Source organism: Lichenostomus cassidix, chromosome 8 (assembly GCF_008360975.1).
Source record: "Lichenostomus cassidix isolate B80296 chromosome 8, HeHo_3.0, whole genome shotgun sequence".
NCBI classification, from domain to species: Eukaryota; Metazoa; Chordata; class Aves; order Passeriformes; family Meliphagidae; genus Lichenostomus; species Lichenostomus cassidix.
The window spans coordinates 27,628,998-27,645,614 of record NC_139489.1 but is presented as its reverse complement, the minus strand read 5'-3'; the positions used below and the strand labels follow the sequence as shown (position 1 = coordinate 27,645,614).

The window sequence follows — 16,617 nt, the reverse complement described above, 5'->3', positions numbered from 1 at the left end:
TTCCAGGGATGTGGCCAAGATCTTTTTCCAAGATCTTCAGCAGTGGGCTGAGGGCTGATATTGGGGTTCAGTCTCAAAAATGAGCTTGATTTCTCCTTTGTTTTTGAGCAAAAAGTCCTTTCCTTTGCCCAGAGCAGATGACTTCTCTTCTGTGTTGGCTCACAGATGTAAGAGAGCTGGAAAGGCAGGGTCATTTTGGAAATCAGAACTGCCTACCTCTCTTTGGTCCTTTCTGTCCATCTCTGAACTCTCATTTCCATCTGCCCTTTTCCTGGGCCACAAGTACCCACAAGAGCTCAGAATCTTTCATTATTGCCCTTGGAGATATTGTTTATCCTTGCCTGTGGAGATATTCCCAGCTGGAGCAGATCCTTTACACCACTGGGATTGAGCACAGACTTAAATAAGTGTCCAGTCTTTATCTTCTGCACCTCTCATGTCTCTGGTATCCATCCAAGGGGTTCCCTGGTTCTCCCAGTGCCACTGCAAATAACCAAACACTCCTTCACCTTTGTGAACCTCCAACCCTTAATACTCTGTGTAAACTAAACTAGGATCTGGTTATAATTAACCTGAAACCATGTTCTTTAATTTTCTGTTGTGTATTCATGGCTTCTCAGTTTAAATTTGCTGTTCCTTTATTTCCACCTTTTCACAAGCACATACCCTCCAGAGAATCCCCTGGATAAATAGATCAATAAACTAGTATAATATTGATATCAGGAATTGCTAATTATAAGCACCACGACCTTATATGTAGTGATATTTGCTTATATTATATTTGCTTATATTATAAAACAAAAATTATTTCCTATGAAGGGGATTTGCATTTAGAACAAAGGGCTGGAAATTCAATTATTTTGGAGGGCAGTATCCAGGTATTGCTAGACCTGGAAATATGGTCCTTTAAAGCTTTTCTTTTGCTCAGGTATGTCTTTTTCAAGCAGTTGCACCAAACCCAGTGATTTAACTGCTGTCATGTCTTTGTTATGCCCAGCTAACCTGAATAAGAGAGGCTGTTAAAGTGTATCACAATGCAAAATTAAACTCACTGATGTTTTTCAGATCCAGACATTCTTAAAAAAATACTGGGCTACAAATATTATTTTTCTAGTGGAAATATATCCACTCACAGTCCCAAAAACACTCTTTGAGCTGCTCTTCCCTGCTACCAACCTGTGAGCCCCTGGATTTAAAGAGAGGACTCAGTGCATTCCACAGTGCAGCTTTTTGCAAACATTCTGGGAATGATGATCCATCTGATTACTGCACTTCATCCACCAAGCTGAATGGAATATTCCCTAAAGGAAGCTGACCAATTACAGCACAGGCCAGAAGCAATTTCAGCCCATTTCTTCCTCATTGCTTCCCTCAACTTCTACAGCACTAGTTTGCCTTTCTTCTTTCCCTGACACATCCTGTTCCATCTCACTCCCCTTTCATGGGTTTGGTGAGTGATGCTTTCTGTGAAGGAAACAGAACTCCTGAGCAATACCTGAGCAATCAGCTCCTCTGTTAGTTTCCAAAGGAGCAGTTTTATGGGAAAAAACCCAACAGCTCTGATACTTGATCAGTACCAAAAGGGCCCTCCCAAAAAAATGTCAGTGATGCTGATTTCTAGAGTGTGGTGAAAATGTATGGGAAACAGCAGCACATAGAAATCATCCCCTTAGACTTTCATCAGGTGGGATGTCAGACATCTCCATTTCAAAAACATTTGTATTGATAACCGTTGTTGGAAGACTTTTATTAGCTCTTCTCCAGGCTTTGGAATAGCAAATGAATCAGTTCAAATCAGCCTTGGGAAGAGCACAAGGAAAGGTTATTCCAGACCATGCACTGGGGTGAAAATTGTAATTCAGGGCATACTGATGTGTACCTCCAAAACTGAATTCCCCAGGATGTTCTTAACACTGTCTGTCACAAGTGTCAAGAAGTCTAGTGAGAACTGTGGGCTAAAATATATTGATGGTGAATGAAAAATTGACAAAGCCAACTAAGGTTGGCTCTAGATAAGTTCACATTCAGGTGTTGAAGCATATTAGTGAGTGTTCTGTTAGAGTCCTGAGACTTGCTCACTTTGCCCTGTGGGTTCAGTCACCAGAGGATTCAGAACATTGGAGAGGAACACAATGTGGTCTTATTTTTAACTTGATAGCATCATTTTCCAGCACTTCTATTTTTGTAGCTGTTCATGGACACAATCCCTTTTAAAACAACCTCTAAAGGAATCTTCTTAAGCCATATGAATACCAGGCTGGAAAGAGCTACTCACATCTTCAGGAGATTCCTTTTCTTTCCTTTTGCAGAGCAGAATTGTACACTTGTTAGGTGTAGTTATCCCAAAGGGATCTCAGTGGTCACTAAAACCTTATCCACTTTCATCTGCATCATATCTTATAGCCCTTTCCTTCTATTCATAGGATTGGGAAGGCTCTGTAGTTTCATATGTTCCAGAATTACTTTACTTTAATGATTAGAAACCTTTTTCAAAGAACCAACCTAAATTTATTCATAGCCAGTTTATACCAATTTGGTTTTAAGACAGCAATGGCTTTTGGTTTAGATAGCTCATCTCACTTTATAATATGTATTCTGTTGACAAGAATTGTATCCTCTTTCAGCTCTCTTTTTTCCCCCTAAATATTGCCAAGCATTTCCACCTTAAAAGAAAAGCGAGGCTCTTTCTTCCCCTGAATTTTCACATCTGTTTCAGATTTTAAATCATTTTGCTTCAACAAAAGTCCACAGTATCCCTGAGGAGATTTCCTCAGGACCTCATTTGATGGCATGAATACTTCCCTATCTCTGTAGAAATTACCTCTTCTGATACAATGTAAGTTCCTTGAATAATTTCACAATCTCTCTTTCCATCCTGGTAACCTCTCATCTCGGTCTGTTTGGATTTAAATTCCTTTGTCTGGGTAGCTGATTTACATAGGAGGCACAGCACTCCCTTTGTGTATTCAATAACAAATTATAAACTTGGTTTTCCTTGCCAAAATACTTATTGATACTAACTACAGGAGCCACCTTCCATGAAATATTGACATAGCATTCCCATGAATCTAGAGGTTTCCAGCAGCAATCCAGGTGCTTTCTTGGTGTTTTTTTTCACAGATCAGTGACAAAGAATACCAACAAAAACTGTGGCAATTATTACATTTCCTGCAGGAGGGTATTTCCTTTGAAGCAGTAGAGAGAATTAAACACTGACACATAATAAACACAACCAGCCCACCATTTCCAGCTTATAACAATGTCAGTAACATCAGTTGTAATTATTTCGTGTTCTGCAACACCAGATTAAAACATTATTTCATATATATTTGTCTCTTTCAGCTCTGCCCTGTAACAGTGACAACTCCTGGCCTTGGGGAGAATCAGCTTGTTTGCCCATGAACATAACTGAATTTTAATGTAAAGAATGAAATATGGGTGGCAGTTAATTTTTCTACTGGTACCTTCCCATAATGGATGAACGAGTTGGTTTTATCATGTGATTGTTTTATGCTACAAAGCCACATGTGGAGATAAGAAAAAGCGTAACTTTTACATTAAAAAAAAATCAGAGTTCAGACCTCCTATTAGAAATGTCCCTGCCCATGGGAGCTGAGTGATCTTTAAGGTCCCTTCCAAAGCAAGCCAGTCTGTGATTCCATGAAAATGGAAATGCCAGCACACTGTCCCCTGAGTGATCACTTGTCTTGTTTTAGGCTTGAAGTTTGTCTCCATGTATTTTAAATGGAAACAGGTTATGTAAAATAAGAACTGAAAAAACTAAGCCTACTGAGGATTATTAAAAACAATTGCCATATGTGAAATTAAACTTTAAAATCAGTCTGTCTCCTGCCACGCAAGTGACAGAAATAGAAGAATTAGCACAACACTGTTTTACTCAATAGCTGAGAAATAATGACAATGTTTCCTTCAAGAAAACTCCATTTTAATATTCTTTGCTATTCTCTCTACTGGGTGCTTTTCCAGTTCTCTGTCCTATTATCTGATTTTAATGATTCTGTATCTTCCATGGGCCTGCAGTGTGTGACCTTGACTGATCCCATTTAAACCAGTGTCAAACAATGGTGCAGGACAAAGGCCTTTGTACCTGGAATTTCAGTTTTTAGAGAAAATGCATTACCTGATTTAATCAAAAGCAGAATAACATGTATTCTCTGCTTTTTAATATTATTTTGATTAAAATAGAGAGTGTTATTAATGTGGGAATGAAATAAAATCTTTGGGATGTTACAGATCCCATTGAGGTTTATTTTTTTCCGCCTCATTACTGCCTCTCCTGAGACTGCAAATGGAGAGGAAATGAAAATATCAATCTAGTCACTGAATAATTGCTCCATTGTTGGAAAGCAAAAATCAGACAACAGTCTCCTGCTGAAATCTCCTCCAACACACCTTAAAATACATCATGGAATGTGTGACCCCACTGTGTTCAAATGGGATACAACCCCTTGGAGTGCCTCACCCTATGTATCTCACTCATCCTCAGTCCCATGGATTTTGATCTGGCATGGAGTTAAAGCAAAGAAGTCTTCCCTTCACCCTTAGGCTTTAAATATGAGGTCTCAGGTGTGCAGTTCAAGGGCTGAACGAAGAGCTCAGGGCCTGGAGGGGCTCTGTTAGCTCCTTCCTCCCTCTTTATCACAGCTGAGTCCATGCAGGGAGGTGCTTCCCTCTGCCTCAGCTCTCCCTTCAAATAAGGACTCATCCCTGAGGGATCTTCTCCATTAGGTAGAAGACAGGTGAGGGAATGAACAGACAATTAGGCTCCAGGTCCTATAGCCTGGGGAAGCTCGTGGAAAAGCAACAGGGATTAAATTTACAGTGTGTGGTTTGTAACAAGGTCACAGTGTTCTGCACTACTCGCTAATGGGACCATATTTTACAGGGAAACTTGGCAATAAGATTTGGTTTTGGAGGGCTAAATAAAAAAAAATGCAGCTTTTTTGATCGAAGTATCCTGGGCCTCTTTTGACTTCCTGGCTCATTTCTTGAAGGGAATAGGCAGAATGGAACTAAACACAAGAACAAATTTCTGTGGGATTGTGTAAATTAAACTCAATTTAAACCTATGCCCAAACCCAAATAAATATTAGCAATGTGATTACAGATCTGTGAAACTTAACAATGTTGCTGTAATGATGGCTGAGAGGAGAAAAATTCTCAAGGACCTGATTGTAAGAGCTCAAATGAAATACAATTCCATCTTTCATGTTTTAGCAAGATAATTTTGGTTCAGTGTTGACTAATACAGAATAATGGGAATAAAATATGCTGCCTCAGTCTCTGCATTATTGGCTTTACATTATTGGTCCTGACAGCTGGCTTTTAAAATGCAGTAAATATTGGGCAATGCTGTTCTGTTAAGACAAGCCACTTCATCAAGCATATTTCCAAATCACACTTTATTTTCAAAATGTGTTTAATTTCTCTGTATACGGCAAAGAAGCCCACTGCAAAATTGACCTGCAACAGAGTGCCCTCTACTGCTTGTATTTGGGAAACGAAAATAAAGCAAATCCTTTAAAAATAAAATCTTTACAGACTGAGGCCAGCACTTTTGCCACAGGCCACTGGACACTGCACTAAATATAATAAACATATAGGCTTATATCACTCTTACCTTCTTCTAAAGGACTGGATATCACTAGGGAATAATAGCCTGACATAGGTTTGAAATTTGTACAAACTCTTCCATGGTTTCCAGTGAAATCAGTGTGTGTCTTCCCATGCATGGTCTGTTTGTAGGATGGAGAGGTGTTAGGGAAGCTGAAAATCTGCCCTGCTCTGCCCTGCTGCCCCACTTTCTTTTGGCTGCCAGGAAGGATCTGTCACAATATGAAGTGAAAAGTATCTCTGCTTACAGATTTGTTTTCTCAGTCCTTACTCTCTCCTTGTCTCTCATTTGTCCCCTTCAGTCTATTTGCCATTAGGTCACTCCTGTTAGACTGAACTCCCCTTTTCATTCCCATGTGCTTGATAATACTGTTGGATGCTGCTGGGTTACACTTTTTGCAAATGATTGAGAAGGTATTTCACCAGTGCCATTTCAAAAGAGTAGAAACTCACAAGTGACAAACATAGCATTGAAGCAATTCCACAGCAAGACCCAAATTCTCAGGCAGATCTGTAGTTTTGAAGTCTTCCCCTGTTTTTTTTTTCTTTTCTCAGTCTGAATAGGGCCAGCCTAATGCTGAGGTTTGTCATGGAGCAAACACCTGCAACCTCTGTTAAAATTCACAGTGGCTCTTATCACTCAGTCCCTCAGGGAAGAGAACACTGCTTTTCAAAGCTTTGGCATAGACTAACATGAAGCATTTTTGAGTCACTTTTGAAATGCCCTCCTTTGTCCCATGAACTCTGTTCTGTCAGCAGTATCTGCAGAGCCACAGTTCCATCCTTAAAGCCTCAGCATATGTCTTGATAAGCCACACGGAAAGAAATTAAACTTGATGGGTGATCAAAGGTGATCCTCCTGCAACCAAAGGTGGTGTTTAAACACCTAGCACATTTTTGACTGTATCACTAGGACAGAGTAGAGGTAGGTAGCAAACAACAAAGCTTTTCAGAGCAACATAATCAATTATCAAAAGTTCTTCAAACAAAACAGAAACAACACAAGCAGCATTTCCATAACACACAGTGGCCTTGCATATATTTCAGCAATGCATTTGGTGTCTATGGATTTGTTCCCACAACTGAACCTTTCCCTTAAGGACACCCTTATTGATCATTCACAACTTCTAAGGACGGTAACTCTGCAATTGCTTTCCCTTTGCTTCATACCTGTAAATCTTGTATCTTGTGCTAAATCCCTGTCGACTTCTGTCCACAAAATCTGTGTATTCCTGTGAGCGATGGAAGGGTCCCTTATCAGAGAGGAGCCAGTCGAAGGGGCTTGTGGCATGCTGATCCGAGACAGCAGCAACTGCTAAAACCCAGCAATGAAGACTCAGTGCTATCCACTCCCATAGAGCCATCAGAGAGAACAATTCAGCACCAGCACTGCATCGCCATATCATGCTTCCACTGGGGACTTAGAGCCTTCATTCTCTTAGCTTTCCCTCAACACCTAGACAAAATACACAGTCAATTAGATAAGCACACACTAAGCATCCCTTGGAAGTAGAAACAAGTTTCCTTTCTTTCAGCTTAAAGAGATAGTGGCCTCCACTTTATTACATTTTACATTAGCATAAACCCCACTAGGCTAGTTAACAGTGGAGTGTTTCAGCACTTCAAATGCTGTGAAACTAATGTCTTCATTAACATCATCAGCGATAATATTTACTGTTGAAGGGAAACCTTCACAAATCATCAGGGGAGGGATTGTTGGGGTTTTTTTTTTCCCATTCATGCTAGTCATTAATGAAAAATATGCAACATCAGATTCTTGTCTGTTAGCAGCAGTACAAAATCATTCAGCAATGTCTGTACATAATCTCACAGTTCACACATTGGACAGAAAACAGGTGAGATTCAGGAGACCCAGGCTGCTTTCCCTTTTAATGTCCTTGGAAAAGTTACATGGTGGCTTGTCTTAACTGCAAAGTGTAATTAGCAGACCCACATTATTCTGTCCAAAACAGCATCTCTGGACAGAGTGACTGCACTGATTAAAAGCTCTGGAGCTGCCCAGAGATTAGTTCAGTGAGTCACTCCAACTCCAGATGCTGAAATTTTGAGTATCCCTGACTGACAGCAGCATTTCACTTTCAGTCCAAATCACTCCAACACAAAGATCAGCCTAGAAACACATTTGCAATGGTGCCTGAACAATTTTTTTGTGTGCCCAATAGCAAATCAAGTATTGATTGCATCATGTAGGAGCTCAGTGAAGACAAGCCACATTTTCCTCTGTATCTCAGACCCATACCTGTGCAATTGAATAATGATTCTAATATCCTACAGAGATTTTGTTAAAACAGCTAGGCAAGAGCATGAGGTTCTCAGAGATGACAAAAGTCATGTAGATTCCTAAATATATAGAAGCAATCAGTTCCAGTTTTCAGTCTAAGGTGAAACAGCACAGAATGAATTAAAATATATGAATGCGAGAGCTTTAGTTTTTCTAGCTCATGAGTTTACAGGGAATACAATGTTGGATTCACATTCACTCAAATCAGCACTCACCATTTTTACCAAGCTCTTTGCTATGACTTTTGGAACTTGGTGGGAAAGTTTTCCTTCCCATTTGATGCAAAATTTGATGTGCAAGTGCACCCGAAAAGAAGGATGCTTCCAACAGATCAGTCCTGCAACTGCACACTCAGCACCCCCCATCCATTATAATGAAGATTGTGTCACTGAAAAAATATTCTCTGTGCCTATATGTGAGACATTAATATTCTCAAGAGTCTCCAGAAGAGCACAGAGGTTCTTGTGAACCAACGGGAATTTACAGTCTGAGAATACAATAATCTGTCTATACAACCAGATAAATACTCCAGCTTTATGTGGTGTAATTGTTTGTAACCTGATTTGGACATGATCCTGCAAACAATAAATGTGTAAAGAAAGACTCTGCTCGTATTTCATGCTGAGCATGTACCAAGGCACTGAGTTGTAACCATAAACACTTACAGCCATGCAGTAGTTTCTGATCATAAAACACAGATTGCATTAATTTTATAAATCCTTTTGAAATGAGATTCCAGGAGTCTACAACAGAGAGCTCTCCAACTTTTATTTATACTCCCAAGCCATCACTTCCATGCAAAAAAAAAGCTCTGCATATTTGTGTGTACTGTATGAAGTTTGAGAATCATCTTCCTGGACTGGTGGAGTTTTTTTCCTTCACAGGTTGAAGTTCATGTATTTGAGGTTAAACCACTTCATAACCTTCCTCCCACTGTATGAGAAAGTCTGCAGAGGTCTCAAGCAAAACTGAAAACCGGTAGATTGCTCTCCTGGCCCATGAAAGCCATGATGATCATTGGTTGCCATTTTCTATTAAAAAAAATAGCTCAGTAAAACCAAGCAAATGAAGAAAACATTCTAGTCACTTGCAGACAGGCCAGACCAGCCTTTGCATCACAACAGAGCAAAAATCCACAAATGCTTTTGTCTCTTCTTATCACTAATCAGGGAATATATATTGCAGAGCATATTCATTCCCCTCCATCATCCTTAGCACAGACAGGGAAGAACCTGGGCAGAATTTCTTGACACTATGTGGCGTTACAGAGAGTGTAATGAGAATTTTAATTTTCATACCTACTGCTATTATAAAATTTCTAACTTTTCTATTGAAAAATTCACATAATTGATTAAATGAGAAGAGGTAGGAGTTTGCTTTTTCAAGTACTTATTAACACTAAGGTGTTTCAGGTCATTAAACCGTAATGATGACTAATTGAGTCCCTTTTGAATTCAAAATTATAATATGAGGATTGGAAAATGAATTACTGTGTATATGTAGCATCTTCCTAAAACTAGACTTATTTAGCACTTGGAAAGGAATAGTGAAGAGCCAGGAGTTTATTTTTGCCTTAATGCTGCACCTCATGGAGTGTCATAAATTAACCACTGGCAAAACAGCTGCAGAGAACCTGTGCAGGTACAGAAGGAAATAATCTTGTTTTAAAGGTCCATGGAGGTATTTTCCAAAAGAGCATCAATTTACAGGACAAAATAAGGAGAGAAAATTCATGTGTGCATTTCTAACTGACACTTTTCCACTTGTCTCTGTTGTCCAGTCACTGTAAAATCATTCTGCATTGCATTAACTCCATAACACCCCTGAGAAGGAAACGTTGACCTCTGTTTAACAAACAAGGGACAGAAGCCTGAAAAGATCAGTGCTAAGGGAGGGGCTGAACTGTTAGAGGGATCTAAATGTGTGTTTCCTATTAAAAGATAATTTATGAAATTCTAGCCAAAGGATTTTTGTAAAGGTTACAGTATGAGAGATATCTTAAAATTTTGAATACTCAAATTCTCTAATGAATGCAAATGCCCTGAAAACATTTTCGAAAGACTGTCACAGGCATATGGAACATACAAAGTTGCAGCTACAAAGCCATCACAGAACTCCAGGGAAGAACAATCTGTATTAAATTTGTGGTAGATAAAGGGTGGGGCATGGCAACTAAAGGGAAAGTAACAGAGCTGGTGGATTTTCAAGTAGAGAAGGTATTATACCGAGAGCAAATAATGCAATATTTACTCTGCCATAAAAACTGTCATGCCAACAGACTCTCTTTGAAGGGCTGGCTTAGAAGACAATTCTCAGGTAGAGATTCTCTGCACAATTATTTTCTGTTATCCCCATGGTTTCACCCACTTGTAAAAGCTGTTAAGCTTTCAGTCCTTTTTCTTCTAAATTCTGAGGTTACCGCGAGTTCGAGAAGCATAATGGGCTAAATTCTTCTTGTTAGGGATCTATTGTCTCCTCACTGGAATTCGACTCAGCATCTTCTGGGAATGCCATAGCTGATTCCTACCTCTCAGAACATGTAAAGGTCCTGGAGATTGGCAAAATCTATTTATGTCATGTGAGAATATAGAGCTGGCAAGTGCAGTGTAAACCTTGTGGCCACTGGGACAAATTTCATCAATATTCAGCTCTGAACAAGAGCTCAGGACATCTGTGATCTTATTGTTGTCATTATATTGTAGGGCAAGCCCCACCAAATTCAGTCCTTCTGTTCTAGGTAAATTTATTTTAAACACTGGAAATTGTATATAACTCCTTATGGTAGTTTATGAACTCACTAAGATACTGAGCTAAAATAGTGCAGATTGAAGTGTCTGCTTGATTTGTGGGTTGAGCTCTCTTGCTTGCTGAACATTAATTAATAGACTATGTATGCTAAGATATACAGAATAACACAGAGCCAGTGCAGATGTGTGCATGGCAATGTTCAAGAAAAACCAAATCAATATGTTTAAATCCTTTCTAAAATCTAAATTGGGGAAAAATTCCTGAGGGGGGAAAAAAAAAGAAGTAATCTATGGTTACCTCAGTGCATGTAACCTGTCATTTTCCAAGAGGTGAGTCACATATAAAACAGATGTGCTGATATACAATAGAGATATAGCTACTAAATTAGTCATTACTGGTTCACTAGTGGAGCAACTTTTTATGTAAGATTCAATAAAGTTGATGTTAGGCATCAGCAGTAACTTTTTTGGGCTTCATCTACCTGCAGTTCTCAAGGATCAAAATAAAATAACTGTACAATAAATGTACAGATATTTTTAGTAAGATCAAGCTTGAGGTTTTTTTCAATATTTCTCTCTCCTCTGCGATCTGAGATGTATCTGAGGCCTTGGTCTGAGATCCCATAGAGATCCCCTTCTGCCAGTGGAAGTGCAGAAGACCAGGATCTCTCTGAAGTCCTTTGGTTTTTTATGTTCGCCTGCATTCCAAGAAAATGCTGATACATCCCAGCTCTCTGTGGAAAACTGAGAATCCTCAATGCTGAAGTGGGATTCTCCTGGCTGTAACTTCCCACAACGATGAAATAAAAATTTAAGACTGTTATTCTCAGATATGTCCTTTCAAAGGAAAGTAATAAATAACTCTCTATAACATTTTGAAAATTAACATGTCTAAGATGGTGCATTTTAATGCAAAACACAAAGCTTGGCTTTCTTTTAACTAATCAGTATATTAAATATTACCTATAAATCCCTCTAAAAATAAACAAAGAAAAAACCTGATGACAGATGGAGGGGAATACTTGCAATTCTGTTTGTAAGCAGTTGGATTCCAGTAAGGTCACAATTTTACCATTTATGAGGGTTTTGGTACTCCATCCCTCCATCACTTCCATGCCTTAGGGATTTCAAAGTTGCTACTTTTGATCAAGTACAATACATGGTGCAGCAGAGTGCTCTTCATATTTCTTTTAGATTGCACATCGTGGAAAACAGGAATGGAGCAAATTCTTTGTTTTCTAGCTCTTGCACAAAAGTCTCAGGAATGCTTCAACTTTGAAGCAATGGCAAGAAGCAACATTTTATTCACTGCAGCTGGATGGGAAACAGGGAAGCTCAGAGAAGGCAAGATAAGTCCAGACCCTTTTTTTTTTCCCAAAGGTATTTTGACACTGAAAAATGGAAAGACATTTTGCATAAAGAATAAAGCAATAGTCTGTGTCTCAGAGATTGCTCTTATCTGCTGGGAGCCCCTGGGTTTATCATTTCATGTGTCTCTGCTTTCACTTCCCCATCTGAAGTGGCATGATCCTGTTGCCCACCTTTGCAAGGCACCACAGGACCTACCGTGTTATCATCAGGGATTCTTATTCTTTTCTCAAGAAGCAATTTTTCTCATGCTAACAATTTTAAATGAATGAGACCTGAGGAGAAATCTGTCCACGGAATTCTCACCCAGCCTGGTGTCAATGAAACAGCCGTGAAGCTGATGATGTGCTGTGGAAGAAAAGAGCAGAAAGTGCTGCAATCACTATCAGCTACAGAGGAGGAGGGCAGAGCAGAGAGCAAAAAAGGATCTCAGTTGTGCTCTGCTCTGGGCTTAGCCACCACAGAGATTCTGTTCTCCAAAGGAAGATACTCAAATCCACAGGACAAAGTCTCCCAAGCTGAACTTCCTGAAGGATAGCAAGAGGACTTGTGAACTGAGGTGGATTCCTCTGTCCTGTGGTCACAGTGAGCTGTTGGACAGAGATCAGCTCCCTCCAGTTTGAAGAGCCACTAGATGTATGCTCCAGGAAAAAGACACCCAACTGTACTTTGCTTTTTGTTCTGCTAGATGTATGCTCCAGGAAAAAGACACCCAACTGTACTTTGCTTTTTGTTCTGCTAGATGTATGCTCCAGGAAAAAGACACCCAACTGTACTTTGGCAGAACAAGAAGCAGAGCAGGCATTTGGGGCACTGAAATCACAGAGTCACAGAGCCACAGGATGGTTTGGGGTGGAAGGGATCTCAAAGGGATCTTGTTCCAATGCCAAGTGGCCCAGGCTGCTCACAAGGACCCGGGCAGGGGATGGTGAGCTCTCCCTGCCACCAGATCTGGCACAGCTGAGCTGCAGGGACAGTGTGGGACACTGTGGGAAAAGTAGGAGGCACCTAGATAGACAAACTTTATTTGTCAACATGGTTTTCTGGAGGGGGATTGAATAAGCTTGCTCTCTGGTATTCCCTGTGAGCTACAATAATCTGAAAAAAAAGTCTGAAAGAAGAAATTAATTCCATGTCTAACAACCTTAGCAGTGTTTTACATTCCAGACTTAAGAGTAAGTGGAGTCTTCATATCAAGTCCTGGTAGCAGTTTTCACTATGTGCACCCTAAATCAACATCTTTCCTTTATTCAAATACAGCTTCATCCACTGCCAGATTTCAGCTTTCTTCTCCTCTCTCTAAGACAAGGACAAGACCCCTGTAACTATGTCCTCAACAGCTGAAATAAAGAACAAATAGGATGCATGATTTTGAATTTTTTTTTAACAGTCCTGCTATTTTTTACCTCATCCCTGTCTTGAGAGAAGAGAAGCAAACATAAAATGCATCCACAGAAGGAGAGAACATATATCAGCCCAACCTCTGCAGCCATCACCTGGTCTGTCTGGGATGTGAGAGCTGCTTGCTGAGAGCTACAGCTCTTTGTGTTTGCTCTGTCCCTGCAGAATTTCACTCCCACAAGTACCTGTGGGCCTTCAGCTGATGTCCCCATGTGCTTTCTGTTGCTCCCCAGTGCAGCAAGTGTGACCCTCCTCAGCCCTTGAAGGATGTGCTGGCTGTCAGGCACACCCAGGTAATTGTTTCAGTGCTTGATATTTGCAAAAGACCTAATTTTTCCCTTTGCTGCCTGAATCATGATGTATAAATTCCCTCAGGCAGTTTTTAAATCTGTTAATCTAAGTTCATCCTCCTGTGCAAACGGATCCTTATGTGTTTTAGCTGATGATGTAAAGCAGCATCGCCAAATTGCCATCTCAGTCTTTCTGCCTTAACGAGTGAATCTGTTTCTGCAAGGAGCCCACTGAGGGGAGAAATTACCTGTCAAGACTCTGAGTGCACAAAAGGGCCTCAGTAGCCCTAACCAGCCTCATCTGGGTCCTCCCTCCCTTCTGGGGGCTCCATGACCTTCGGTCCCAGCTTGTGTAGTGCTGCTGGGACTGTGCAGGTGAATAACTGAAAAGGAGAAATCATTGAGCCACAGAATGATTTGGGTTGGAAAAGACCTCAAAGCCCACCCAGTGCCACCCCCTGCCATGGGCAGGGACACCTTCCACTGTCCCAGGCTGCTCCAAGCCCCAGTGTCCAGCCTGGCCTTGGACGCTTGCAGGGATCCAGGGGCAGCCACAGCTTCTCTGGGCACCCTGTGCCAGGGCCTCCCCACCCTCCCAGGGAGGCATTTCTTCTCAATGTCCTGTCTAAATCTCCTCTCAGTTTAAAGCCATTCCCCATTTTCCTTTCACTACATGATCTTGTAAAATCCATCCAAGTCTTCATCGAGTTTCAGCTCCTCATCTTTAAATGGGGCCTAGCACCAAAATTCTTGGTTGACAACACGTATCAGTCACACAAAGAGCTAAAATGAAGTTAATTTCTGGAATGGATGAGCAGGAAACCCTGGCTGAGCCCTGGGTTTACACTGATCAAAACCCAGGATGCCACAAAGGCACAGAAAACCTTGTGCTTGGAGAGCTTGACTTCTGCTCCAGGCTGGATGACTGCACTTTTCCAGTCGTAAAATCCATGGGGGATGAAACCTTCATCTTTGCAAGCCCACAAGTGCTTGTCCAGACATGGACTGTCCCATGTGCAAAAACCCATTGCAGGAAAACTGCATGACATTTCAGTCTCAAGTCCCTCTTCCGTAACACAAGTCATGCTAAACATTCTCCCAAATTGTCCAAAAGTTTTCAGCTAAACCATCTGATGGTGTGAAAAATGTTGAAGGGAAACCCAACAAGCTCTCTTGGAGTAAGTTTGGGAGTGGCTCTACAGAAAAGTAACACCTTAGGGAGAGGTTCTGATCCAGCATTTCCTCAGGCACACACTGACATGTATTGCTGGGACATACAATTTTGCATACTGGAGCATTCAAGTTTGAAGAAAATTCCAACAGAAGACAGATATTTAGAAGCCTTCATTGCAGCTTCCCAGAATTTTATTTTAAATTCAGCATTCTCTGCTCTGATAATCTCATTGGGTGTGTTTTAATGGCAATTGAGTTGGTTCTCAGGATTTTTAAAGACTGCACCCTAAAATTAAATAATGAATTACCATTGAAAAGTCATGACATACATGTTCCAGCAGTACATCTCCTTTTCACTCATCACTCTTAGCCCCCAGACAAGTTTTCTGACCCAACCTGACAGCTAATTATCATTGTGATACGAAGAGACTAAGACATGGAAATTAGCTGTATCCAGTAAACCATTCTGGAGCAGCAAACAGCCCTTTCCTCTTTTTATTCCTCCTTGCCCTAGCTTTTAAACCCATGGCTCTTACAGCTGCTAGCATCCACAACAGGAGGAAGCAGCTATTTACAGGCTGTACACTAAAGCTTTGGTTCTAGAGGCTTTCAAGACTGAGGACAAATCCAAATATAACTGATTAATGCAGAAGGGCTAAAATGGGATGGAGTGGGAGGAAACTTTGCTCACCAACAGATTGTTGAACTGAGGAAGATTCAGGTTACAGAGAGGAAGGAGAGTGCTTGGAGCTGAGTTGCCTTAAAGTACAACTTTGATTTTACTGTGTAAGCCTTGCCAAGTCCCTTAACCTTCTTTAATGACAGCTTCTATTGTGAAGCCTGAACAATCAATGCTTATAGAATGCTTTCAAATTACTGGATGGCAAAAATGTTACAAAATAAAAAGGAAGTTGATTATTCCATGAACAGAGTGGCTGACTATTTTTGTTGCTGCTTAAAATTTCTGTTCCTGGAGATTTTGCAACAAATGCTCAGAAAAAAGATGAAGAGGAGAGGAATTGTCAGTCTCAGGCAAAAATAGAAGTTTCTTTGAAGCTGTTGGGAGTGCTAATATTGTTTGTACAATAATGAAGGAGAAAAGTAATGGTGTATAGCTGTTCTCTGGACTTAAGAAGAGGACCAAAATAGGAATGAGCTGTATTGATTGCAATGGGGACATATTTACAAAATCCAGCCTAGTTTCAAGTAGTTCCATTCCCTCAGATATTACCTGACCTAATCCACAAATAATGTGATTGGGGATTCTTTTATTTCTATGAATGAATTTCTCAGTTTAGAGGCTCTGACTCAGGCATGGGACATAGCTCTTTAATTTTAGCTAAGGCTGCATCTGATCAAGGACTTACACTTTTCTTGATTTTATTTTCCATGTGAGAATTACTGGTTACAGCTTAGACAGGTAGTTAAGAATAACATCCATAAAGATCTAATGGCATGAAATTTTTCTTTCAATACACTTTTCTGGATGCATTGCAAGAAGAATAGATTGTTTTATATATTTTACTTCTTAACAATGATATCTAATAGAATGGTAATGTTTTTATTTTGCCCTTCTATTATATCTTTCAGAGAAAAATGCTCCAGATCTCATAGAACATTTTACAGCTGATTTCACAGATGGTTTTCAGCTGATATAAATGAATGGTTAAAGCTCCTTTCAGGTGCCTCATCTTCAACCTCT

General features: G+C 40.2%; 1 protein-coding gene across 2 annotated transcripts in view; it reads right to left on the bottom strand.

The window, feature by feature from the left end:
- The window catches only part of LOC146434208 (BMP/retinoic acid-inducible neural-specific protein 3), a 198,612-nt gene that overhangs the window by 173,802 nt on the left and 8,193 nt on the right, over window positions 1-16,617 (bottom strand). For both annotated transcript variants that reach the window (XM_085068657.1, XM_085068658.1), the window contains exon 2: window positions 6,805-7,090. In XM_085068657.1, the coding sequence (XP_084924783.1) occupies window positions 6,805-7,040 (236 nt within the window). In that variant the 5' untranslated portion in view covers window positions 7,041-7,090. The remainder of the gene's footprint in view (window positions 1-6,804; window positions 7,091-16,617) is intronic.